Genomic DNA, 25,631 nt, shown 5'->3' with positions numbered 1-25,631 from the left:
GCCCCGGTGCGGGGCCTTTGTCGGGGGGAGCGGGGGGGCCGCGGCCGCACCCGCACCGCGGCGCACGTAGCCCGGGCCGGCCCCCGCGCTGCCATTCGGCGCCGGCCCGGCGGGGCGGGCAGCGGCACGGCCCCCCCCCGCGGCTATAAAGGGCGGCGGAGCGGCGCTGCGCCACCTTCTCACTGCGCGCCGGGGCTGCGGGCGGCAGGTAGCGGGCTGGGCTGGGCGGGGGGAGGGGGCGCAGGAGGGAGGTGGGTGGACGGACCCCCCGCCCCGTCATCCCCTACCCCATCCCCCATCTAGGGGCCGGGCGGAGCGCGGCCGCGGGCACAAAGGCGGTGTGCTACAAGATGGAGGCGGGGGGGCGGGCAGGCAGACACGTGGAGGGGGGGCAGACTGCCCGGGGGGGTATACACATCGCGCGGGGGGAGCGGGGTGGAGGTGGGGGAGCGGGTTCGGAGCGTGTGTGTTCGTCCATCGCCCCCACCCCCCCCCCGCGCTGATGAGTGCGATGTTGGAGGAGGCGGTGGCTGCTTCCCCCGCCCCCCCCCCCATCCCCGCCCCGGCGCCTCACCGCCGCTTTGTGCCCCCCAGGAACATCTCCAAGAGGCGAAGATGGTGAAAGTCGGAGTCAATGGGTAAGAACGGGGGCGGGGGAGGGGGGGGGACGACGGTCAGAGGCGCCCCAAGGGCGTTGGGGTGGGGGTGTGTGAGGTGGGGGCAGGTGCGCGCCCCGCCGCGGTCCCCACGCGTGGGGCAGGGCGCGGTGCTGAGTCACTTCCCCGCACGTCGGGGGTGACTCACGGCGGAAGCGCCGCCCGCCCCGCTGCCCCCCGGGGGTCCCCGCCGCCACCGGGGGGTGCAGCCCCTCGCTCAAAGGGCGCCCGGTGGATCGTGTGTCGGTGGCGGCCCCGGGAACGTGACCCTTCCCCCGCCCCCCCCGGGTCGAGGAGTAACTGGATCCCCGGGGCCACCAGTAAATTTAGCGCTTGACCTTTGCGGGGGGTGGGGGGTGTCGGTCTTAATCGTTAACCGGAGCGTCTCGGCCTTTGGACGTGGCGGCCGGGCTCCCTCCTGCTGGAGCCGCCGCAGCTCCGGCGGAAGGCAGCGAGCCGTGCGCGGAATTCCCGCTTCCTCTTCCTCACCCATGCCTGTCTCTTCCCCAGATTTGGCCGCATCGGCCGCCTGGTCACCCGGGCTGCCATCCTCTCGGGCAAAGTCCAGGTGGTGGCCATCAATGATCCCTTCATTGATCTGAACTACATGGTGAGTGGCCTTGCAGTGCCCCCCCCGGCCTCTCCGGGTAGGGCTCCTCCCGCTCCTTCTAGTAGCTTCCCGGGAACACCGGGTGCGGGGCGAAGGCACAGCAGCAGTGGGATGGAGTCACAGGGGAGATGGGGACCAGCGACTGTGCCCTAAGCCCAGCGAGGATGGGGGAGATGGCAGCCGGGGTGACTGACCGTGCCCCCCGTCCCCTTGCTAGGTTTACATGTTCAAGTACGACTCGACTCATGGTCACTTCCGGGGCACCGTCAAGGCTGAGAACGGGAAACTCGTGATTAACGGCAATGCTATCACCATCTTCCAGGAGTAAGTGTTCTCCCCCCTTCACCCCTCCGGGGGATGGAAGCCAGAGCCGTGCAGAGCCGCTCTGATGCTTCTGTGTCCCCTCAGGCGTGACCCCAGCAACATCAAGTGGGCAGATGCTGGTGCTGAATACGTTGTGGAGTCCACCGGTGTCTTCACCACCATGGATAAGGCTGGGGTGAGTGCGCCGCCATGGCACAGGGGGGAGGGATGCTGCTGCTCCTGCCCCTGGGCACGTTGCTGTGTACAGACTTGCTCAGGATGGGGCTGGGAGGGAGAAGAGGTTTCTCTGAAGGCGTGAGCTGTTGGAGGGATTCGGGGTTATCTAATGTGGTTTTTTTTGGTTTTTTTTTTTTCCCCCAGGCTCATCTGAAGGGTGGCGCTAAGCGTGTCATCATCTCCGCCCCCTCAGCTGATGCTCCCATGTTTGTGATGGGTGTCAACCATGAGAAATATGACAAGTCTCTGAAAATTGTCAGGTAAGGAGAGAGGAAGATGCTCTCTGGCCTGGAGCTCTCGCCAGACGTGGGGGGGGTCTCATCTCTGGATGTGTTGCCCCTGGCTGATGTGCCTTCCTCTCTCTCTCTCCCCCTCCCCCCAGCAATGCCTCTTGCACTACTAACTGCTTGGCGCCCTTGGCCAAGGTCATCCATGACAACTTCGGCATCGTGGAGGGTCTTATGGTACGTCTGGAGCTTGGTGCTGCGGGGGGTGCCTTACCCACAGGTCCCCTCACGTGGGAGGGAAAGTGTCTGCTGTGCCCCCTGGGATGCTTTTTCCAGGGAATATTGGCTGTGTTCTTACTTGTGTGCACCCGTTTTTTTATATTTTTTTTTCCTCCAGACCACTGTCCATGCCATCACAGCCACACAGAAGACAGTGGATGGGCCCTCTGGGAAGCTGTGGAGGGATGGCAGAGGTGCTGCTCAGAACATTATCCCAGCATCTACTGGGGCTGCTAAGGCTGTGGGAAAAGTCATCCCTGAGCTCAATGGGTGAGGGGCCTTTACTGGCAGCCTGTGCTGGCGCTGACCCCACCCTGGCAGAATGGAGGGGCTGGCAGGGGGGTGCTGGGGGCTGCTCCCTGCTGACTTGCATCTCTCACAGGAAACTTACTGGAATGGCTTTCCGTGTGCCAACCCCCAATGTCTCTGTTGTGGACCTGACTTGCCGTCTGGAAAAACCAGTAAGTGTTGGTAACGAGACAGCATCCACACCTGCCCCTGCTTCCTCTCCGCTCTGCCCTGTGCTCGGGGTTGCCCTCTGCGTCATCCATTTTGTTCCCGAGATGGGATCTTTGAAAATGGCACCTGCCGTGGTGCTCCCCTGTCTCCTCCCCCCTGGCGGACATTTTGTGTGGGTCGGGATCTGACCGTCTGAAATTTGTCTCTTCTCAGGCCAAGTATGATGACATTAAGAGGGTAGTGAAGGCTGCTGCTGATGGGCCACTGAAGGGCATCCTGGCATACACAGAGGACCAGGTAAGGGGCTGTCTGCAGTTGCCTGTTTTGGGTTTGGTTTTTTTTTTTTTTTTTTTTTTTTTCTGATGTTAGCAGCCTTGCTGGGATCCCAGTTTGGGCACTTCTGGTTCCAGGCCATGGGTAAACTTGTATGTGTTTGAATTTCCAGGTTGTTTCCTGTGACTTCAATGGTGACAGCCATTCCTCCACCTTTGATGCGGGTGCTGGCATTGCCCTGAACGACCATTTTGTCAAGCTGGTTTCCTGGTAGGCATAGCCTGGGGGGTGGTGGGGTGGCACAGACGACCTAGACTTCTGTCCTGCTGGTGGTGCACAGACCCCTGCTGAGTAGGGTGGCTCCATGTGACAGTCACTGGAGCTGGTGTGGATAAGAAGTGTTCCTCCCCTGCTGGATGGAGGGTGGATGGGTTGCTTACGGCTTTCTCTACTGGAAGTGGGTGGGTTGGGCTGTGTGAGATGGGGCAGAGGAGCAGGAATGGCTGAGGAAGGGACCCAAGGAATGGGTCAGTCCTGACAGCACTTGTGTTTCTCTCCCCAGGTATGATAATGAGTACGGATACAGCAACCGTGTTGTGGACTTGATGGTCCACATGGCATCCAAGGAGTGAGCCGAGCACACAGCCCCCCTGCTGCCTAGGGAAGCAGGACTCTCCTTTGTCGGAGCCCCTGCCCTTCTTCACCACCGCTTAGCTCTGCATCCTGCAGTGAGAGGCCAGTTCTGTTCCCTTGTCTCCCCCACTCCTCCAACTTCTCCCCGAACCTGGGGGAGGTGGAGAGGCTGATAGAAACTGATCTGTTTGTGTACCACCTTACATCAATAAAAGTGATCACCATCTGAAACGCCTTGTCTTGTCTGTCAGTGGAAAATGGGGAGAAGGGCTGGGGCAGGAGGGTGAATCAGGTGGCGGCTTCAGGATGGGTCCCTGCCAGCCTGGCTGCGGGTGCTGAGGCAGCTTCCCCGAGAGCGCTGCCTGGGGTGCTGGGCTGTGAACCCAGGTGGCAGAGGTAACCCTGGGCATGAGCTGCAAGTACAGGGTGGTGCAGGGCTGTGCTGGTGGGGCAGGAGGTGGCTCTACAGCTCCAGCCGCCTCCTGGCGCTCTGGATTTGCTTGTCTGATGGGTGCGTGCAGAAAGTGCTGAGCAGGTGAGTTTTAGGGGTTTTTTTACATTTGGTTTGGCAAAGAGGTGCAAGAACCAAATTACTTCTTCCCCCTGCTTTAGCAGAAGTGTTACAAGGAGGATTTTTTTCATTTGCATTTTACCTCTTCAAATGAAAGCGGCTTGTCCTAGAGGAAATGGCTGCCTCCGGACGTGTCGGAGGCTGGTGTTACTATGGTGGTGGCTAGCCTTAATTCTGGCTTAATTCTATGCATAGGAACGGGCAGTTGCAGTTAAGCTCCTGAGCAGCAAATCTCTGCAAGGTGAGTGTCAGCCCTCTGCTAGAGGCTGTGTTCCCTCCGGGAAGCAGGAACGCTGCGGGGCCGGGGCCAAGCCTCCCGCGACCTATGAGCACCAGGGTAGATGAGCAATGCACTGCACAGAATCAGGTGGCTCTCCATTTTTAGCAGCTCAGTTTACTGTCTCAGGGGTGATGTGGTGTTCTCTCCTTTGCAGGCAGGGTTGGAGCTGTTGTCTGGGATCCCCAGCTGCTTTAGAGCCTGATCTGGAGCAAGGACTTAAGCTCCCAGGATCAAGGTATGTTGGACGGAGCTTCTTGGAGCCGCTTATCTCCAGCAGCCGGGCTGCATAGAAATTCAATGTTTACTGGACTAGAGGGCAATGACTCAAAGTTGCTTTGCAAAGAGAAAAAGGTTGAATAACCAGCCTCTGGATGGGAGCTGGGGCTGCGAGCAGCTTGCCGTCCCTGGGATGGCAGCAGTACCTGGGGTTCCCTCACCTGTGGCCCTGCAAACAGCTTCAGGGACCTGGCATTAAATGGGAGCTGCCCGATGCTGGGGCTAACTGGGCAGCCCTCCTGTGGGGCTGGGTGTCTGCTGGGGAGAGGTGTAGCCTGCAGGCTTGTCAGGCTTACAAATGAGCCTCGGGTTGGTCCCATCCTGCCCTTGGGTGCTTTGGATGGCTGTCGTGGGCGTGCTGTGTGCGTGCATGGGGCTTGGCAATCTAGAAGTGCAGCGAGGCTGCTGAAACACCTTGTTGGGGTGGGGGGGGATGTCCATTTCCCCATGTAAAACAAAGATATTTTGAACTGGGTTTAAAGTGGGAACATTTCAACAAGCCACCTTTTTCCTCTAAAAAGCCTCGTGTTTTGTGAGTGCAGTAAGGCTGCCTGAAAATGCACCTGGAGCAAGGAGCCCTTGTTCTTTAGGAGGAGTCCTGTCCAGCCCGAGATCAAACTGCTGTGGGAATGAGCAAATTCATACAACCTTGGGGGTGGGGGTGAGGAAGAGTATGTGCTTTCAGGCTAACCATTGCTGGCAATATCTCAAATAAAGATTGACTGTGTTTTAAAATAGTATTTCAACTGGTTTACAATCCTGCTTGAAATTCTTAGGAAAATTATCCAGCTATCTAGGCGAGGCAAGCCAGGAATCACAGTACTTAGAACACAGTTGCTCTGGTATGGAAACGGGGAGAGCGAGTGTGGCAAACAAGTTGTGCAGCCTTTGGACTGCCTGGAGAGCTTGGTTTCCTCCCTCACATATAATAAGCTCCCAAAAAAGCACAGCTCTTCCCCTAAATCCTCATTTTGTATCCAGACACTGTGCCTGCAGATGGCACCACAGCAAGTCCCCTCCGACAGATGGAAAAGCTAGCTCAGTGGCCAGCCTGGCCAAGAGCTGCCACCCTGTCCTAAAAATATTTTTTGTTTGGTGGGGGTTTTTTTGCTTTATTTTGGGGTGGGGTTTTTTTTTTTTTTTTTTCGTTTTTAGGGGTTTTTCTTGTTTTGGTTTGTGTTTTTTTTTCCCAATTTGCAAAATTGACATGACTGTGAGTGGCATTGGGACAAAAATGGGAGATCTGCTGTGGCAGCTGCTTCCCTCCCTGGAGAAGAGTTTTCCCCTAAGTAGGGGAGCTCCGGGTTTGATCTGAAAGCATTTCTAGGGAAAACCAGTAGGAATCCTTGGGAGGGAAGCCAGGCACTTGGATACAGAGAGGCTCTTGTCCAGCAGAGCAGCTCGAAGTGATGGTGCTGCTGGGCCAGGACAGCAGCTCCAAGAGCAGCTGCAGTAAGCTGGAATCCGTCCCAGTGTATGGGTGCCTTGCAAGGGGAAGGTGCAGAAAGAGAAAGACACGGCTCGGGCCCGAGGCAGGGCTCTGCCAGGCACCAGGGCTCCCTGCCTGGGCCACGGTGGGACAGGGATGCCCCAGCTACGTCCAGCCCCCTGCAAGGGCTGCGCCAGCGCGAGCTCCCCGGCCAGCCAGGGGACGATGCTGACGGGCGCCTGTCCCTTCCTATGGGTGGTGAGCTGCAACTTTTGCTTGCTTTTTTAAGATAATGTCAAGTGTTGCTGCAGTATGGTAACTAGCAGTGGTGTGGCAGGAAAATTCCCTTTTATGACAACTTTGAGTGTTTTAGAGAAATTATTTCATACTCCATTGGCATTTGCCTGCACTACCACACATGCATTACTCCCCAGGAAATGGCTAGCTGTCCTCACGCCACCCACTTCTCAAGACGTCAGCATGAAGCTTGAGCATGAAGGAAGATGCCATGCAGTTAAAATCATCTTGAGCAGATGAGGGAACTCATTAAGCTTGCTTGGGAAAAAAACAAGAAATCACACCGAAGTGTAATGAAATGGTGACTGCATAATAAGCACAGTAAAAAAAAAAAAAAAGTCTTGGGACATTGAAACCATACTGTCTGCTTCTGAAGGCAATGAGTCTTTGAGCAAAGCAATCAACGGATCTGTGCAAGGCAGAGGAGATACAGCTCTGCTAGGAAAGGCGATGACACAAGGTGCACCGAAGTTGTATAAGACAAGCATTTTAACCCATAATGTTCTAACTCCTTTGTAACAGATGTCAGTCACAAATCGCAGCCTCTGGGCTGACGAGCTCGGTAGGGCAGTACTCACAGAATGAGGGCATTTCATCAAAACCCGAGCTGCCTGCCCTCAGGCAATGGTGCACAGCACTGCTGAAACAAATCCTGTTACTCACTCTTCTGAGCTGAAGGTAATTGCCTACTACAGGGCGGCTAACTTACCTCCGTGTATTATCTTACTATAGGAATGTCATCTTCTGGTGGGAGTTCTTCTCAAACGTTCCTAGAAGGAACGGCAGTACTGGGTTATACTTCACTGCGTAAGATTTGAAAAGGCAGCCATCAAAACCTGAAGCTGTAGTCAAATGAAAATAGAAGAAAAACTCATAACTAGTAGCAAATTAAATGGAAGAGCCTTAAAAAAAAAAAGAAAGAAAAAGGCAGACTGAGACAAGAAGCTGCCCAACGGCAGTAAGACGGTGTGGGAGCCGGCAGGGAGGCTGGGGCTGGGGCAGGGAGGTCAAGCCGATGTTTTGCCATCAGAGGAGCTTCGGGGTATTCCCGGAGATTTTCCTCAGCGGTGACGGGACAGAGCCATGGTTGCGAACTGAAGTGCCGGGACCTGAGATGGCATCTGTGCCGTGAGGAGCAGTGACCCCTTGGTGCTGGGTTCGCTCGGTGCTGGGTTCGCTCGGGTGGGCTCAGCACCAAAAGGTTGAGCAGGTACCTGTGCTGGCAGTAAGGAACCATCACACCTCCCCCCCCCCCCCCCCCCCCCCCCCCCCAATGAAAAGCAACCAGGTTTAGCCAAAAGCAGACTGGCAAAACTTTTCCAAGCCCCTGAACTGCCCCAGGACAGGGAAGACCACCCTCTCCGGGCTGAAAAACCAGTGGGGAGGCTGGTGGTGGCTGAGAGAGGGTGCAAGCGGCCAAGCGCCTGGGGACATCTGCCCTAGGGTCGTTCCCATCCAGCACCTTGGAGCATGGGGCACAAAGTTTGTTCGTTACGCAAAATGATGATGCGGGATGCTTGGCACTGCATTGGCCTGTGGAAAGGGGCGGGGGGACCTTGTGACCAAGTGGCTGGGTTATTGAAACGGTGGGTGCAATTCAAGGGTGCTAAATGAGAATTAATGCGTGGGAGGGGACACGCACAACTCTGACATGGCAGAGCTCAAAGCCCCTGGTAATGTTGCCCAGCTCTTCACCAAACAAGTGAGCAACCTTAATTGGCCTTGCTCTGAGTCCTGGGACAATTTTAAAAAAAAAGGTGGCTTGTAATCTCCAGCTTTTTAGCTACCAGGTTAGGCACAGGTTTACGTGCTGGACCTCAAGCAGACACGCGGAACGCTCACTGAATGGCCTCCAGCTTCCCCATCTCCTCAGACCCCTAGTACGCCTCCTCTGACCCCTAGTACACCTTTCTCAGCCTAAAACTGCCATCCAGACCAGCAATACAAAGTGACATTAGGCAATGGCCAAAAATGCTTACTCGCTTTTTTTTTTTTTTTTTTTTTTTTCTTAAAAAGGAGTAAACCTACTACACTTTTCACATTCAAAACATTTTTCTCCAGCCTGGAACCACAGTCAGGAGTCTTTGCTCCATCTACTCCAACTTGTGATGCGAAGGAGGACAAAGCACAGCAATGTCACATGGGGATAAAAGACATTTAGGGCTGCCCTCGGTTTCAGCACCCGGCTGGGCACTCACCCAAGGCTGCCTGCGAGCCCTGCTCACCGAGTCTTCCCAGCCCTCCTGCCGTCCCGGAGATGGTTAGTCACTATTTCGTACTCTTAGATGCACCCATTGCTAGCTTAAATATGTATGGCAACAGAACTGACATTTTGACTCTATTTAAAAATATATCTTAATGCCTCCTTGGCATGTTTGGCTGAGGTATTTACTCCTTTTGGGAGCCTCTATCCTTTCTACATATAAAAAGGTTTCATCTGTCCATTTGTCTCGTCCCTCTATAAGTCTGTGCGGATTTTTTCCCGTTGCTCCGTGATTCCCATCCTCCTCCCCTCTCCATGGTTTCTCATTGGTGTCCCTACGTGGCCTGTCAGATTAGTCACTGACGTCACCCGCTCACCCCTCCACCCCATTTTTTTATGTGCCCTCCCCAGCGCATCTGAAAATTGACATCAGCAAACCCTGGATCCCAGCAGCCAACGCTTTTCCAGCACCGCTGAGGCCAGGGAGCTTGGCCGAGCACTGTCTGCGGGCGACTGCGCTGTGCTTTGCCCCCCCAGCATCACTTGCTCTGTCTCCCCAGGCAGCTTCAGGCTTCGTGCGCGCCCCAGCACCTCCCTGCCTCAGCGCGCCCTGGGTCCCCTCGCCTGGAAATGCCAAAGTGTTGATTCTGAAAAGATCCTGTCAAGGATCCTCCTTAATTGCTCGTGGCCTGGACAGTGCTTCGTCACCCCCCTCTGACCACATTCTGCTCTTTCCCGATACAGAACAAGCATATCTGGTGAGTACTTCTCTTTTTTTGCTGCATTTGGATCATTTTTTTCCCCCAATTCCAGTCAAGCAAAAAGGCTTATATTACTGCTAGAATTGATTTTTCTTTAAATAGAACAAGAACAACCTGTTAGTGTCCTCAGCCATCTAGCTATTATTTTTTTCTTGAGGTGGTGTGAGTAGCTGAAGACCATTTTTATACAGCTGAATTTTTCTGTTGTCCTTCTATTCCTTTTCCCTCACCCACAGCTGTTGGAGTTGTTGCAAGGGTTTTTATTAATTAGGGTCAGGCTTTATTATTATTTTTATTAGTTATTCTAAGTACTAGTGTCACATGGCCACTTATTCAAGGAAGCAGTTTACTGAAAGCTATCTTCTCATCCGTACTAAATCACAGCTTTTTGGATGACTGGAAAAACTCTCCTCTTTCCCAAGGTTTCCCACTTTGAATCGTACTTTTTTAACACTTCCCCTGAACAATTTCATGGTGAGAAAAGGCTACATAACACCAAGCTGTTATCTGTTATGGCATCTGTCCTGGGTGGTGTCCTGACGTGTATCTCAGCTGATCCCCCACCTTTAGGCACCCATCCATCCCATCCCAACCTTCGTCTGTTGCAAGGACACAGAAGGCCGTTGCCACCCGTGGACACGCCGATGCCACCATTTCTACATGGATCAGAAACTCTCCCGGCACAGCAGATCCTTCGGCACCCTCAGCCAAAGTCTCCCACCACAACATAATTTTCCTTTTTGCACAAAGCACAGAGGTACTTAAAGCAAATCCCTGTGCTTTGTGATTTGGGGATACAAAAGACCCTTGGATGCCTTCATGAAATTGCGCATCAGAGCACGTCGCTTTGCTGTTAGCTCTAGAGGGAACGTGATCTTTAGCGCAGCTTGCAGCCCCCAGTCACAACTGCTCTCGCCTGTCCCACCGCTACCCGAGGGGTTGGACTGGTGAGCTAGTTCTGCGACAAGGCTGTGGGTGTTAAAAATATCCATTAACCACGTTTCTTCCTACCCTGAGGATTTGTACTGGCTCTTGCCCCCTGACCAGGCACAGTCTGCTGTCCAAGCTGATAACGCTGCCCCTTCCCATCCCTCGCCGTACTGCTTCAGCTTGATTGGGGTGCCTTTTGGTGGCCCCTTGAGCTCCTTTTCCTTAGTGTTCCCTTAGCACCTTCCCAGCTCTCACAGCTGCTCCCCAAGCTGTGAAATCCATACCCTTTTTGGGCAGAAGACCGACAGCATCCTCTCCTTGTTCCCATCCCGGCAGAAAGTGGCCCAAGCACGTAGAAGATTCCTAAAACACCTCTCACAGTCTCATACAACCACTGGAAGATTCCCAGTGCTGACTGGGCATCCCTAAAGCTGTCGGCAGCCCATCTAGTCTTGGTGCTGTCTCACAGTCACTCCAGCACTAATCGCCATGTGTAGGGGCTTGGCAGACGTTTCCAGGAGCCTGTCCATGCATCATCCAGGCGCACCTCCAGGGAGGCAGCACTCTGCCATGTCCTGCATTAATTGTGACCTCTCCTCTCAAAGGGTTTCTTACCTGTAACCATAACCAGAGTGTTTGACGCACTTGATCATCATGTGCAAGTTCTGAGACGCTGTGCCGCAGGTACCCGAGAAGCGACAGCCATAACGAGCAATGACCTTCTCAAGAACTAACGAAGCTTTTCTAGCAGAGGTACGAGGCTTAGGAAAGCAAATCCCTCAACTCAAATCCAGAAATGAGACCAGCTTCCTACGCAGCTTTGATCTCTCCTACCTCTTGGCTAAGAAACAAGATAAACGGAATAATAAACAGGTTATCAGGGAATCAAAAGTTGCTCCAGCAAAGGCTGTCAGAGTAATGTTTAGGTCCATCTAAGGCCTCCTGGAACGGGGAAGAGCTGACTCACGGAAAGCCATGTGGGACAGGTGCCCCAGCAGAACCTTCCTTCCAGCAGAAGGGTGCTGGGTGGGAATACAGCACCTCAGCTGAACGGGCCGACAAGTTGGGCTCTTTCGGCTCCGAGATACAATCTAAACTGGACAGGATCCAGGAACGAGAGAAGGGAGGGTGCAGGCTTGCTGAACACAGGGAAGATCTGGGCTACGTCGTGGTTACTTCTAGAGCCAGTAAGAGCATCCCACCCCATGCGGCAAGGTGTGAGGAGGGCGATGCTCCCCGGCCTCTCCGTCAGAAGGTCTGGGAGTTTCCATCAAGAACCACAGTGGGCTGGTCTGAGAGCTGCCTTGCCAGACGGGGTCTTGGAGGATGAGGTGACTCCTAGGGAACATCACTAGGGAAGGGGCAGGGGAGCCACTCTGCGTGCCACAGCAGCGTTCAGCAGGGAGCCAGGGCTCGCTTCTGCAAAGCCCCTGGCACTGTCTCTTGACAGCCCTTGCCCAGAGGCTGATCTCAGCGCTGGGAGCATGGGGCACAGCGGCCACGGCAGGGAACCACATCTCGCAGCACAGCTCAAAGGCTGATCACATCCCTCAGTGCCTCATGGAGTGGGTCTGTCCCACTCAGGGACAGCTCTTGCCTCAAGGGATGGGTTTTGTGCCAGCCCCACTGCTGGTCTAAAAGCTGTGCCTGCCCTCACCTAGACACAACAGCCCAGATGCTGGGCAGGGAGAAGCCAGAGCGATGACCAGCACATTTCCAGACTGTCCAGGTCAGTCTCCAACAACACAGATTGCTGCAGGGTGGGGAGGCTGAACCAGCCCACCTACATATCCCATGGGAGGACCTCACTGCCAAGCCAGAGAGACATGATCCTAAAAGGATGGTCTTGGACAAACGTTTGTGGAGGTCAGCAGACAGCAGCCACAGTCCCGAGATGGATGAGGGACCACCCAGATGCATCCTGCCATGGGACTCCATGCAGTAAGACACATCCGTGCTTGGACCGTACTTGGGTAAGGAACTTTGACATTAATGCACAGACACCAAGTGAGACAGGACTCTCTCCCCTGCCTGCCATGGTTCGCTCTGGCGCACCAAGGACCATACCAGACTTGGCTGCGACATGCTCACGGGTGAGCACGGGCTGCTGGGAAGCACAACTGACCCACTCTGCCAAAGCTCGTTTCACCAACTCATCATCTTGGTCAAGAGTAGAAGGCCCACTCCATCCATGGCCAAGCTGCCCTGAAAGCAAGTCTTTCAGAATGCTTAGGCCAAACAAAGATTTTTTTAAATGGGCTGGGGTCTGAGGGTGATCAGGATACGATTGTTCCCAGTGAGATGAACACAGACCAGCAGATGTGCAGAAAGCTCAAGCAGCCAAGACCTGGGTCTTTGCTAGACAATTTCTTCTGACGTTGCTTCCTGAGCAGACACGGCCAGGAGGTATCCTGGACAGTGAATGGAGCCAGGGGCACGAGAAGCTGCACAGCACCGAGACACCACAGTTCCCAGCAGGGCTCATGGTGGAGAAAAGCAGGCTAGATGCTCCCCAAAGAACGGATGGAAGTGCACAGGGAAGGGTTAAGCAAAGGGAAGGTTCATGCCTCCTCCTATCCAGCATCAAAGACCTGGGGTCACCACTGATGGACAGGCAGGTGCAGGGCAGATGGGCTAACCCTGGGCTGTGCGTCCCACACTGAGGAATTGCTGAGGCAAAGGATCGGCATTGTGTGTCCTGCCAGTGAGACCCTGGGGGCCGTCCCACCGGTGGGGGAACAGAGCCTACTGCTGGTGATGAGGCTCACCAGAGAGCAGCACCTTGCACACGTGGGCAGGGAGATCTCAGTTTCACTGCAAACAACGTCAGCGTGGGACTGGGGTCCCCACGTGTCCTGGCACGTGGGTGTCTGGCAGCACCAGCTGCTGCCGGGGCAGAGCGGTTGGTCCTTCTGTGCTTCACGCTGGAAACCTCTCAGGGCAGATGCTCTGCAGTCCTGTGGGTTTCCAAAGCAGCTCCAAGAGGCCAAGGTACACGTCATGGATTATTCATGGGGGAAGCCGGACTTAGCCAGCCACTCAGAGATCTCTGCAGCAGAGAAAGAGCAGCAAATGCCACAAAGACACGCATGGAAAAGGGGGTTTGCACAAACCAGAGGAGCCTTCAGGCAGGGCAGAAAGTGATCCCTGATCTGCTGGAGTGTGAGGCAACATCACTTGAAAGAAAAAGCCCAGATTAAAATATTTCCTCAGGCTTTAGCTCTTTTAGGAAGAAAACCAAAAAGGCAGGAGGGAAAGAAACTGCAACAGGCACTCCAGGGGAGAGCCCTGTCTCATGGCAGGCACGGAGGCACGCACCGGCCAGGCCGGGAGCACACTCTGCTGTCCCCCTGCTCTGCCCCCCCGGGGGTGCCCCCTGGCTCCCCTCTGCCAAGCAAAGCCCGTGCTCGCCCATCGGAGCCCAGCCACCCAGAGCATCACCCGAGGAGCTGCCATGGCCCAGCAGCCAAGCCCCGGCTGTGCCCCGGCCCTGAGCTTTCCCGGCTGCTTTCTCCTACCGTGCGCACGGCCTCGCCTCCCCCTGCACCAACCGGCCAGCCTGGCCCCCGCCAACACGCCAGTGCACGCTTCTGCAGGCACGGGCGGCACCCCCCCCCCCCCCCCCCCCAAATGCGGACCCTCTGCACCATGGGGCACGGGTGCGCTCGCAGCTCCGGTGCATGGCAGCATTAGCGACCCAAAACAAACCTACCAACACAGATAAGCTGTTGCATCCCCGGCCCCTGTTCTATCTACCTTACCTAATCTTAGAGATGATCCGAAAAACTCTACTGCAATCTACTTTCTCTTCCCTCCAGAATCTTTTGCGAGAAGCATTTTTCTCTGGAGCATCACCTGCTTGGCTGTGCTGCCAGGGTCTGCTGCTCAGCAGCTGCCTCTGCAAACACTGCCCCTGGGCAGGCTTCTCGCCCCGCCAGCCTCCCGCCAGCCTCCCATCGCTGCAGCAGCACCGGTGACAGCCAGCAGGCAAACGCTGGGACAGGGGGATGGGGGAACCCCCGCTGTGGTTACGGCAAGGTTGGCTGTGGGGCTGAGAGCAGGCGAGAAGATGCTCTGGGATGTCCTGGTGCAGCAGAGGAGACCAGGCGCTGGGAGGGGATGGCCCACAAGTCGCGAGCCACGTCGCTTTGTTTCCGATTCCTCAGCACCAACGATGCTCCAGGTTAAGAACAAGCCAGCCCATGCAGCACCGACACCACACACAGCCTGTCGAGGGCCAGTGGATCCCAGAACAGGGATCTCCCACCATTGTCCCACCCATCACGTCCCCAGGGGACGGGAGTGTCCCATGGGAGGCCCCCATTGTGGGCTTGGGGGTCCGGTGGAGGGCACCCCCTGCCTCAAGCCGTGCGATGCCTGCGGCAGCACAGGGAGAGCCCACACCCAGCGAAGCTGTAGAAAAGGAACCTGTCCCGTTTAATGACCCCTTGGCCCCCGCAGCACAGACGCGAGCGCAGTGCCAGCATGCGGCAGAGCAAGGGCACAGTGAGCGGGACTCAGCCCCTGCCCTGGGCAAGGCGGGGGGGGGGGGGCGGGGGTCAGGCTGCCCCGGTGTGGCATGGGGACCAGCCAGGTGCCGGGCCAGCAGCAAGGACAGAGAGAGCCCAGGGCTCAGTCCAGTTGGCACCAGTGTCAGGTCCAGTTTGCAGGGAGGTACAGCTCTCGGTCGGCTCCGCGTGGCACGGGGAGGGCAGGGGGCAGGCCAAGAGTTCCAGGACGGAGGCTGGAGGAGGTGAGCCTGGGGGGGGCTGGGGGACAGTCCTGGAGAACGCTGCCGTGGCAGGTTTGGAGCCTCCCTGCCCGAACCGCAGTTTAACCAAAGCAGGGGAAGGGAACAGAGAAGGGGCTGGAGGCTGAGCGGCCCAGGCAGGGACCCTCAGCTCTATCTAGCTATTCCCACTTGCAAGGTATCTGGTGGTGTAGGGGGGTGGGATCTGCCAAGCACCCAAAAACGGGAGTGAGCCTGGGTGACAGATGTTTACCAGCAGCTCCACGTCCCCAAGTCTCTCTTAGGTGTGGCTCAGGCAGCCCCGTGCCAGGAAGGGGGTCCAAGGGAGCGGGGCTTCCCCTCATTATCTGATGGAAGCGTCGCTGGGAGGGTCACGGTCAGACTCCTCGCTCTCCTCGTTGAGGGCCGACTCGCTGTTGGAGGCTGGGGTGAAGGCAGGAGACTTTCTGCTGAGAAGAGCAAAGGGCAGCGGTCACAGCACTGCACAGGGTGAGTGGAAGGACCGGGTTCAGCGCGGCAAAGAGGAGAGAAGCTCAAGTGCCCCTCTCGCTGCCCTGGGATCCACGGAAATCCTTGGGGGCTGGGGAGGGTGTCCCAGAGAACACCAGCTGAGAGGTCCAGGGATGGAGCAGCACCAGGGGAGACGCCCAGAGCAGGACCCTGCCCAGGCATGCGGGGCTGAGGATGGGTGGAAGCCCAGCCCAGAGGTCCCCAGCCTGGAGTCCCTACGCAATGGCAGCTCCTCTCTCCGTCAGGGGTGTTGAGCTCCACCAATCAAACCCGCCTCCTCCTGTGTGCGGCGTGGAGGCTGGTCACCAGGAGAGCCCAGCTGCCTCTGGGAACTGCCCCCCCACCCCAGCCAGGCAGGGCAGGGCCATGATCCATCCCACCTTCAGCTCCCGCTCCCTGCGGCTCCGCTCCTTGCCCAGCGCACGCCACCCCGGGCCTCCTGCCGAAGCTCACCTGTCCCCAGACTGGGTGATGAGCCGCCGGCAAGTCTCCATCTGCACGTCCAAGCCTCGCTTCATGCTGCACATTTCCATGTACTCGTGCAAGTGCCGGTTCATGTCGTTCTTGGCTGTGGCCAGCTCCAGCTGCACGAGGGAAATGGTGCAGAGATGGGTACAGAGCACGGCCAGCCCCGAGGCGGCCACCCCCCTGTCACCACCCCCCTGCTCCAGCACGGTGCCTCCCTCCCGCAGGTTCCCCATTTCACCCCCTTCTGTGCCACGTCGGACCCGCTTCCCTCTCCTCCCACCTCTATTTGGTCGATGGTTTCCTGGTACTCCTTCTCACGGCTCTTGAACAGCGACTCCGTGTCCTTAATCACCTTCTCCAGGCTGTCGTCCTGCTGTTGAGAAGAGCAGATGGCATGTTTAGAGGCAGGGAGGCACCAAAGATGAGGAACCAAAGGCACACGATAAGAGAAATTAGAGAAAGAACTGGCAGCACTGGGTAAAAAGAGGAAGAAACAGAAGCCGTGTAGTATAAGTAAGGCACAAGTCAGTCCTGCCAACAAGGGCGGAGAGACCCAGGACTGGGCACTGAGCACATCAGCCCAGGACAAGCTCAGCAACGCACAGAAGCTTTGACAGGCACAGTCCATCCCCAAGCACGACACATCCCCAGGGAACTGCTGAGGGTCAAAGCTGCAGCTGGCGAGGGCTTTGGCCACAAAGGACACTGTTTGGGCAGTGCTGCTGTGCAGCAGGCAGGTGGGCTGCAGAGCCTGAGCAAGGGACCCCCAGAGACCAGCCCAGCCAGAGGAGGTCTTCTCCATCATCCCAGAGGAGATGTGATGCCCTCAGCACATCTTTCAGGCTACAGGTCCCCAGTCTGTCTAACAAGACCTTCACAAGGATGCAGTAACGTATTCCTGTGGAGAAGATGGAAGCATCTGCACAGGCCTGCAAGGGCTGGAGGTGCTGAAGTCTGGTCTTTGAGGGAGCATCTTCCCAGTGGCAGGCAGGACGGAGTGTCCCAACCCACGGCTGGATCCCAGAGCGGACCTGACACCACCGTTACCTCCCCCTGCACCTCTGCGGCTGCAATGGCGTATCCGGAGAAGTCCTCCCAGAGCAGCAGTGTTTCTTCTGTCTCCTCCCACGTAAGGCTGTCACAGTCATCCTCAAAGTCATATTCCCTCCTGGGGACAAGGGAACAGCGTGTCAGGACAACCCCAGCGGGCAGGGGGCCGCGGCAGCACCAGAAGTCTTGCCCCTGCTCACAGGCAGGGCTGCGGCTCTGGGGGATCTGGCCAGGGTGGGCTCACATGTGCTCAGACCCAGCAGCTGGTGGGGAAGGGGCTGCCTTCATGTTCAGGAGCCCTGGCAAACCCAGGCAGGGACCCCCCAAAAGCAGGAGCAGGGGGCAAGAGGAACGGGCGCTGGACCCACTCCCACCCACGGCACGGGTGGGCTCAGGTCTCCGGGGAGGTCAGTCCCCCCGTGCCGCAGAGCGGGGGGTGTACATACCCCGCAGCTGCACCCCCACCTCACCCTCCCCTGGGAAAGAGGAGCTGCAGCCCCCCCCCCCTCCCCATCCCAGGCGCCAGCGGGGAGCCGGGTGCCAGAGCCTGGCTCGACGCCGGCAGCGGCGGTGCGGAGCGGCCGCACTCACAGCTGGTTCAGCATCCTCTGCATTTCCTCATTGATACTCATGGCCGTGGTCTCGTCCTCCTCCTCCTCTTCAGGTTTTCGGGAGGCGTCGCTCTCCGACAGCGAGGTGTCTTCGTCGCTGACCTGCTTGCGCTCCCGCTTCCGCCCCACCGAGGCTGGGACCTTAACGGGAGACAAGTGCAGAGACTACAGAAACAAGGCCGGGTCCGAGGTCAGGAGCAGGTAGTTGGGAGGAGATGGAGGGGAAAGGGATGGCAGAGGGACAGAAAGGCAGGGGGGAGAGAGAGAGAGAGAGACAGAGAGAAAGGAAGGAAAGCGAGAGAGAGGGAGAGAGAGAGAGAGATGGGCTCATTATGGTCAGGTTAAAGATGGTGCAATGGATAAAAAACATGGGTTTAGCATTTTCTAAAATTAAAACTAAGCAACTGAAGATGGTGTCTATGAATCTGATGAGAAAAAACAACGTGGTTTTACTGCAGAAAAACTCAAATCGCCCACCACCCCAGTCCAGAGACAGGGAAACACAGCAGTGACAGAAACAGGAAAAAAGAGACAAGAGTCTGAAAAAAGTGAAATATGTCAATATTTACAGTTTGACCTGATTTACAGAAAGCTTAAAATTTGTACTCTTTCCCAACTGAATGGAACTAACCAATTGCTTCTGTAGGGACAAAGAGAGCGAGACAGAAAGGCAGCGACATCCAGAAAGAGAAAAAGAGACAGAGAAGAGAAGAGAGACAGAGAGAAGATGACGGAGAGGGGAAGGGGAAGGAGAGAGATGGAGTTAGAGACAGACACTCGAGTAACTCATCTCCCTCCTGCAGCTGCTCCCCTACCAACTGCGGGGTCCCAGGGCCCGACACAACAGGTCAGTGAGAGGTTGAGGGGACTCTTGATGCCCAAAGCAACATCTGGAGCTTTCCACCTCCTCTCCATGCCCTTTCACCTGGTCCTCCAGAGAGAGACAGAGAGCGAGGGACTGCACAGAGCAAGGGTGAGGGTGACTAAGCGTCTCCCCTAGCAGGGGGGATGGTGTTGTCTCTTCTACCTCCTTCAGGAACTCTCCTCCCCAGAGCCAGCGGCCAAGTGTGGAGCAGCAGCAGGTGCTCCTCACCTGAAACATCTTGATCATGTCCTCGCAGTTCCGCTGCTGCGCCACATCGCACAGCTTGGCAGTGATGTCGATGCGCCGGCAGATGTCCATGTCCACCTTCATGGCCTTCTCCTGGATCTTGGTGTCCAGCTCCGTGATGTTCTGAACCCACGACGCCACAGGAGGGGGATAAATCAGAGGGGCAATCAGAGCCCCCAGGTTCCCCACCACCCCATGCTGCAGGACTGCATCCACACCCCTGCTCTGCTCACTGCACCCTGGGCCAACCCTGCCCCAGACCGCCATGACATGTCCCACCAAGGAACTGGTTTTCTACGCAGCCCCACTGCTCGGGCAGGACACCGCTGCCAGGTCGGAGAGGGGTCAGGGACTCACATTGCTCATCAGTCCCTTGAAGACAACAAGCTCTGCCTTGAGCTGCTCCACCTTCATGGCCAGCTCCTCCTGGCAGGCTTCAGCCTCCTGGGCTTCCTGCCCCGGGCAGAGGGAGATGCGCAAATCAGCGTCAGCGCAGGGCAGCGGGGCTGCAGGGGAAGGGGGGGATGGTGATGCTCACCTCCTGCAGCTCGGTTACGCGGTCCTGAAGCTGGACACGAACCGTGTACTCCTCTTCCCATCTAGGGAGACAAACACGCCGCTCAGATCCCGCCGGCCTTGCCGGCTGCCAAAGGGAGAGGAGGGAGCAGCAGCTGCTCACCCCAAAGCTATCCAAGAGGGGGTGATGACGGCACCGGGGCGGGAAGGAGAACGTGCCCAGGAATGCATCACTGCTTGCTTCCAGACGCCCAGCAGCTGCCGAGCCTGGCAGCGCCCCCAGCCACGAGCCCTGCCCCACCAGGCTCTCCGCCGTCCCTGCTCACCGCGGGGGGAGCTGGGGACACCAACCACGGGCTCTGCATGGCAGTGGCACTGCATAGCCTGCCACGCTGGGGCTGGTGGCTACGCCCCGATGCAGCCCCCCAGCCCCTCCACCTGCCCCCGAGCCCCTTGCCCTCAGGCCACGCTAGGCTCAGCTCCAAGGCTCAGGACAGGGCTTGCAGATCTTGCAGAGCTGCCCCATCAGCATCGTATTTACGACCACATTTGTGCCTCTGCAGCGCTGCAGTCCGGGCTGTGCAGAAGCACAAAACCTGAAGCGACGCTGAGCCGTGGCGCGAGGGGCCGTGACGTGCGCGGACGCGAAGGGCTGCTCTTCAGCCCGCAGCGGTGCAGAGGCTGCCCTGCGCCCCAGCACGGCGCCCGGCCAGTGGCACGAGCCTCCTTGGCCATACTGCCGCGTAACACATTGGATTAAAGAAGGTTGCTTCACCCTACAAGGAAGCGGGACGGATTCTCCCAGTTACGCCAGGGTGGCTGGTGGGCGCTGTATTAGGCTCCGCAGCTTTGCCAGAGGCTGAGCCGCAAAGGTGCCCAGCCGCGCCACACAAAGGCGCATCGCCGAGCAATTATATTATATTTCACTGCATGAGATCATCATCTTGGGCCATGCTGCGGTGCTGGCCTGGCCCACGGTCTGTCGGGAGGCCAGCCGGCCGTGCTGCGCTTCGCTACATGGCCGTCACGTCCAGCAGCCGGGCTGGCACACACCGCGGTGCGGCACGGGGCAGGGCTGCTGCTTCCTCACCCGGCTCTGCTGGGAGAGCCAGATTTCTCTGAGAAAGCGGGATTTCTCCAGGAAAGCAAGCGGAGTGGGCCCTGCCTGGTGCAGCCAGCTCCCGTTTCTGTTTAGCGCTTGCAAACGCAGAGACAGGCACTGCCACCCTGCAGGAGGACCTGAAGAAACATCTCCTCTCCCTTACTCCCACCAAGTTTGAAAAAGAAATCCTAAGGTCTAGGGGACCAGATAGCATGTGAAAAGCCCTCTCAGGGTTATCTCAGGGTATCAGGACAATCTCCCGGCGTGGGAGAGTCCTGGCTTAAGAATTTCTAAGCTCTTAAGGCTGGCAACGCTGCTCCTTACTCAAGCAAGGACAGAGCGTGCAGTGCTCGTGCTGGAGTGAGCTCCACACCGCAGCTACAGGGAGTCAAAGGGGGTTCCCGTCCCTCTGGGAGAAGAGGGAGACAAAGAGAGAGGGAATGAGAAAGTTAAAAGGTAGAATTGCCCTTATACGGGAACTGTTCAACCAAGGCCTCCCTCCCCAGGGAGAAAAACGCCTTCCAACATCAGAAAAATATTTCAGCATCTTCCTCAGCATGGTGCTGCCTCTTTTTTGGTCCCTGCCTCCCTCCGGGTGTCTCTCAAGCCCGGACTCACTGGGGACGTAAGGCACAGCTGCAGACCCCGGGCAGAACCCGCTTCACGCCAAGACTAAGGGAGAGAGCGCAGATCAGATAAAAACCGATTTAAAGGCAGGAGGAACAGCAATTGGCCCTGCGAGTGATGAATCCGCAGGAACCTCTCTCCCGCTCACCTCCTGCCTGGCTCCTTCCCTGCTCCCTCCTGCAATGCACCACTCCTAATAATAACCTGCCTGCGGCGCGGCACCCCCGGCCCTGCACGGCCGGCGGGCGCTGCCAGCTGGACCCACGGCTGCCCCACACCACCGGGGTCCCTCCCGCACCGCCACACGGCAGCAACCTGCCCAACGGCTGGAACAGAGGCAGAACGCCAGGGCAGGAGGGTCCCAGCAGCAGACAGACCCAGCCGCCTCCTTGCCAGCCCTCCCAAAGCTGGGAAGGCAGCAAGATGCAGCGCCATCCCCACCGCCTGCCCCCCCCAGAAGGTTGGTGAGCAAAACAACCAGCCATGCACATCTTTAAAAAACCCTGTTCGCTGCAAGAAGCACCGGGGCGCCGCAGCCGGTGCTGCACGGCCCGCAGATGCTGTGGGGCAGCCTTTGGGCCGCTTGGGGCACGAAGCTGCGCGCGTGCCTCTCTTGCCATCTTCCAACTGTTTTTACAAACATCTACAAACTGTTTTTACCTTAAATGCGAGGGCTCTGCAGCCAGCTGCACCCCCTCGCAGGGCAATCGCAATAACAGACCTTCTTGTGGCCTCTCGATACATAAAGGGGGCTTATAAGAAAGACGGAGAGGCAATTTACTGTGGCCTGTAGTGCCAGGGCAAGGGACAGCGGTTTGAAACTGGAAGAGGGTAGGTACACGTAGATCAGAGATAAGGAAGAACTTTTTTATGATGACAGTGGCGAGACACTGGAGCAGGTTGCCCCGAGAAGTTGTGGATGCCCCATCCCTGGAAGTGTCCAAGGTCAGGGCTTTGAGCAACCTGATCTAGCGAAAGCACACAGCGGGGGTTGGACTAGATGGTCCTTAAAGGTCCCTTCCAACCCATTCTGCGATTCTAACGCACACTGTGCCGTAACACTACACATCCCACACCTCTAGCACGTCCTTGCAGCATCCAAGATAAAAACTACTTGGGAATACAGGTACAGCAGACAGCACTAACCTGGTGAGACTCAGTTCCCCCATGCTTGGTGGGTCTGTATGACACCTGCAGGCACCTTCTGCCCCTCTCCAGGCCACCTAGCCTCAGCCTGCTCCTTCAAACGCAGATCTTGCGAGCCCCTCTCCGGCTGCTGTGGCTCCTCTCATCCCTCCCTATTGCCCCCACACCCCTCCTAGATTCCAGACTTGAATTTCAGGCCCTGTATATCCAGAGAGAAGCTCCTGCTGCACCGCTCCGAGTGCCGTGGGCTGCACGGTGGCAACGCTGCCCTGAAGCAAGCATGAGCTCAAGCCACGGCCAAGGAACCGAGAAGTCCCATGTTAACACGGTCTCTTCCCTTGGCCTCCAGGCAGGTGGCAAATGGATGACACCGTCCCCACAGCAGATCAGAGCCCAGCGCGGCAGGGAGCTCTCTGCGCCCGGGGGATGTCAGCCCTTAGCATGGGGAAGGGTGTGGAAATGGGATCCTCCTGTCCCATTCCCCTGTTTGGGATCCGGCTGTACCCGTCAGAGTTCCCGGTGCTGGAAAGGGTCTGGGGGTGGGGTCTGCTTTCCCCCAGCTCCTGGTAACACAGTCCAAAAATAGATCCCACCACCAACATTGGCCCGCAGTGGCTTGTGGTGCCCCCCCCGCCTCCCCAGCGTCCCTGCTACCTCCATCGCCCCCCAGCCTGCCCCAAAGCCCACTTGCCAGAGCGAGACCACCCCGGAATGCCCTCCTTTCTCCCAAAGTTTCAGCAGCACCGACAAACCCGAGGTGAAAACACGAAGTAAGGAGAGCCGCCCGCCCGCAGAAGGAGCCGGAGCCCAACGCCTGGCTTAATGATAAAAGGCCTTAGGTACGGGCAGCGATAGGTGGGAAAGGAGAGGTGCCAGCTCTTCCTTTCCGCCTGCCTTGCTTGGTGCCTTCGGAGCATCCAACCGGCAAGCGTGCTCAGCCACAGCCTTATAAAGCCAAACCCGTAAGGGTCATCCTGGATCCCCAGCCTCGGATCTCGGCACCAGAGCCCGCAGCTGCAGAGTGCAGGTTAGCGGCACGGCTCCTGTGGGTAGAGCACACTTTTGCTCGTTTGGGCACATAATCACTGACTTTCTAATTCCTTCTAAAGCACCATAAAGTGACTTCTGGGGAAAAAAAAAAACAACAAAAAAAAAGATAAAAATCAGTTGCTTGAGTGGCATCAGTCCCCAGCACTGGCCACACACTGCCCGGCGCCATGACCCAGCGATGCCAGCCCCTGCCTGATCTCATCCTACGTGCGGAGCCGAGAGCGACCTCGGGAACTGGCCTGAACCAAAAGTGCCGCCGGTGCGATGCGGGAGCTGCGGCTGCCCCGCACGGCAAAGAACGGGCCGAGAGATCAGCCCTGTATGCTGCTTCGCCCTTCTCCCAGGCACATGCCAAGCCGCAGCTATTTTGGGTCGGCAGGAAAGCCCCCGAGGAGCAGGGTGCTCCCAAAGCCCCCGAGGAGCAGGGTGCTCCCAAAGCCCCCGAGGAGCAGGGTGCTTCCACACCACTCGCTGCTGGGAAGGCAGTGGGGAGGGAAAGGGCCGGGGCAGCTGGCTGCTCTGCGGAGGGGCTTCTGGGCACCTTCCAACGGACCCAGGGAGCCCTCCTCCTCACCATCCTCCTCCTCCTCCTCCCAGCAGCCTTTCCCAACCCAAACACGCTTGCTGCACATTCACCTTCCTCACCTACTTTCCTGCTGCTCCTCCTTCGCCAAGTGTTTCCAGATCCCCTCCCGTTTAAAGCACCAGCTCCTGGAGTCATGTTATTTCCTTCCCTGCTTAGAAAGGCCTTCCCAGTCTGTCACGCCACGTCGGTAAGACGGAAAAACCCTCAGCGAGCATCCCGGGAGGGTTCAAACACCAGGAGGCCAGCAAGGAGACCCCGGCGCAGCCAAACGCGTTGAGGGGCCCGGGATTTTTGCCTTGTGGGACCCACCCCCCGCCAGCTGGAGCCCCCCCGCTCCCGGGCAGCCAGGCCAGGGCTGCCCCCCCTGCTCAGCGGGCCCCGCAGCCACCCTGGGGGGTCCCTGGGGGGCTGCAGCCCGGACCCCTACTCCCCCCTGTCCCTCCTCACCTCCGCTTGTACTCGTCGCGCTCCCGCTTCACCTTGGCCAGCACGTTGTAGAGGGCCCGGATCTCGGGGGTGATGGTGTCGATCTGCACGCCCACCCCGTCCGGGTGGACCCAGGAGACCCCCGGGCCCTGCACCAGGGTGGTCTCCGGCCCCGGGCCCAGCCGTCGGGCTTGCGAGAAGGACCAGATGGTGCCGGGCATGAAGCGGGAGGCGGTGGGGAAGGTGGGGGGCGGCTGCCCGGGGGAGCCCAGCGCCCGGGCCGGCCCCAGCCCCAGCCCCAGCCCCAGGGTCCGGATGGGCCCCACGAAGCCGGTCTGCACTGCCTGGTCCCGGCGCGGGGGTCCGCGGCCCCGGCCGCCCCCCTCCTCCAGCGCCTGCTGCAGCTGCTTCTCCAGCTGCCGGTTGCGCCGCTCCAGCTCGTGCACCTTGGCCAGGAAGCAGCGGAACCGCAGGTTCAGCGTCTTGAGGACGCTGATGTTGGAGCCCAGGTCGTTGCGGAGCGCCATGGCGGCGGGCGGCGCGGGGAAGGGGCCGGCGGGCGGCGGCGCGGCCAGCTCGCCCCCGAGGGGCTCGGCGGGGCGGGCGGCGGGGGGCTCGGGGCCCGGCAGCCCCTGCTGCTCCTGCGGCAGCAGGAAGAGGTTGGGGCCGAAGAGCGGGTTCATGGCGGCGGCGGGGGAGATCCCAAGCAGGGCCCCGGCGGGGCGGGCTGAGCCCGGGGGCTGCGCCGGGCCGGCCCCGCGGTGCGGCTTCCGCTGCGGCGGGATGCGGCGGGGCCGGGAGCCGCTCCCCGCCGGGGCCCCGGGCGGAGCGAGCAGGGGAGGGGACGCGGCGGGGACGGGAGGGGACACGGCGGACGCCGCCCTCCTCTGCCCGCCCCCCCGCCGCGGAACGGGGGGGCTCGGGGCCCCGCGCCGGCGGGTTGGGCGCTCCGGAGGGGGTCGCGGCCGCCCCTGTCCTTGTTGCTGTTACCGTTAGCGCAGCCCCCAGCGTCGCCCCACTCAGACCCCCGGAACGCTCCCTCCGCACTCCCGATGCCCCCTCGTTACCCTCACTCGAGCCCCCCCATCACCAGCCCAGGGGGCCTGTGCTTATTATTGTTGTTATTGTTGCTGTTATTGTTATTATTATCGTTAGCACAGCCTTCAGTGCCTTCCCCAGCGCTGCCCCCCTTCGAACCCTCATAACTTTCCCTCTGCACCCCCAAAGCCCCTCGTTACCCTCACTCGAGCCCCC

General features: G+C 58.3%; 2 protein-coding genes across 9 annotated transcripts; one reads left to right on the top strand and one right to left on the bottom strand.

Annotated features, from left to right (window-relative positions):
• The first annotated feature begins 73 nt into the window (after positions 1 to 73).
• Positions 74 to 3,908, top strand: GAPDH (glyceraldehyde-3-phosphate dehydrogenase). Its single transcript, XM_055712763.1, has 12 exons — positions 74 to 208; positions 595 to 638; positions 1,167 to 1,266; positions 1,484 to 1,590; positions 1,675 to 1,765; positions 1,951 to 2,066; positions 2,189 to 2,270; positions 2,431 to 2,582; positions 2,695 to 2,773; positions 2,985 to 3,068; positions 3,217 to 3,314; positions 3,607 to 3,908. Exons 2-12 carry the CDS (start codon positions 616 to 618, stop codon positions 3,674 to 3,676), a joined length of 1,002 nt encoding a protein of 333 aa, XP_055568738.1. The 5' UTR covers positions 74 to 208; positions 595 to 615; the 3' UTR covers positions 3,677 to 3,908.
• A 10,930-nt stretch (positions 3,909 to 14,838) lies between these two features.
• On the bottom strand, positions 14,839 to 25,222 carry IFFO1 (intermediate filament family orphan 1). Of its 8 annotated transcripts, none has more exons than XM_055712756.1 (9): positions 24,399 to 25,222; positions 19,463 to 19,523; positions 19,282 to 19,377; positions 18,907 to 19,047; positions 17,794 to 17,978; positions 17,200 to 17,320; positions 16,433 to 16,525; positions 16,138 to 16,268; positions 14,839 to 15,623 (listed from the first exon to the last, which is right to left on the bottom strand). In XM_055712756.1, exons 1-9 carry the CDS (start codon positions 25,058 to 25,060, stop codon positions 15,518 to 15,520), a joined length of 1,596 nt encoding a protein of 531 aa, XP_055568731.1. In that variant the 5' UTR covers positions 25,061 to 25,222; the 3' UTR covers positions 14,839 to 15,517. The 8 variants fall into 8 exon arrangements, with proteins under 8 accessions (XP_055568731.1, XP_055568732.1, XP_055568733.1 ...); XM_055712757.1 differs by having other exon boundaries at positions 14,839 to 15,620; XM_055712758.1 differs by having other exon boundaries at positions 16,433 to 16,522.
• Positions 25,223 to 25,631: the final 409 nt, after the last annotated feature.

The sequence above is a fragment of the Falco cherrug genome, chromosome 5 (genome assembly GCF_023634085.1).
Source record: "Falco cherrug isolate bFalChe1 chromosome 5, bFalChe1.pri, whole genome shotgun sequence".
Taxonomy (NCBI): domain Eukaryota; kingdom Metazoa; phylum Chordata; class Aves; order Falconiformes; family Falconidae; genus Falco; species Falco cherrug.
The sequence above is the reverse complement of the archived record's forward strand: the minus strand, read 5'-3'. Positions and strand labels throughout refer to the sequence as shown.

What these genes read in the sequence shown, in the direction of transcription:
- GAPDH (XM_055712763.1), top strand. Translation starts at nt 616, where the DNA reads ATGGTGAAAGTCGGAGTCAATGG. An exon ending in TCATTGATCTGAACTACATG is followed by an intron (nt 1,267 to 1,483) that starts GTGAGTGGCCTT and finishes TCCCCTTGCTAG; the next exon opens with GTTTACATGTTCAAGTACGA. An exon ending in GCATCGTGGAGGGTCTTATG is followed by an intron (nt 2,271 to 2,430) that starts GTACGTCTGGAG and finishes TTTTTCCTCCAG; the next exon opens with ACCACTGTCCATGCCATCAC.
- IFFO1 (XM_055712756.1), bottom strand. Translation starts at nt 25,060, where the DNA reads ATGAACCCGCTCTTCGGCCCCAACCTCTTCCTGCTGCCGCAGGAGCAG. An exon ending in CGCGACGAGTACAAGCGGAG is followed by an intron (nt 19,524 to 24,398) that starts GTGAGGAGGGAC and finishes TTGTCTCCCTAG; the next exon opens with ATGGGAAGAGGAGTACACGG. An exon ending in TCAAGGGACTGATGAGCAAT is followed by an intron (nt 19,048 to 19,281) that starts GTGAGTCCCTGA and finishes TCGTGGGTTCAG; the next exon opens with AACATCACGGAGCTGGACAC.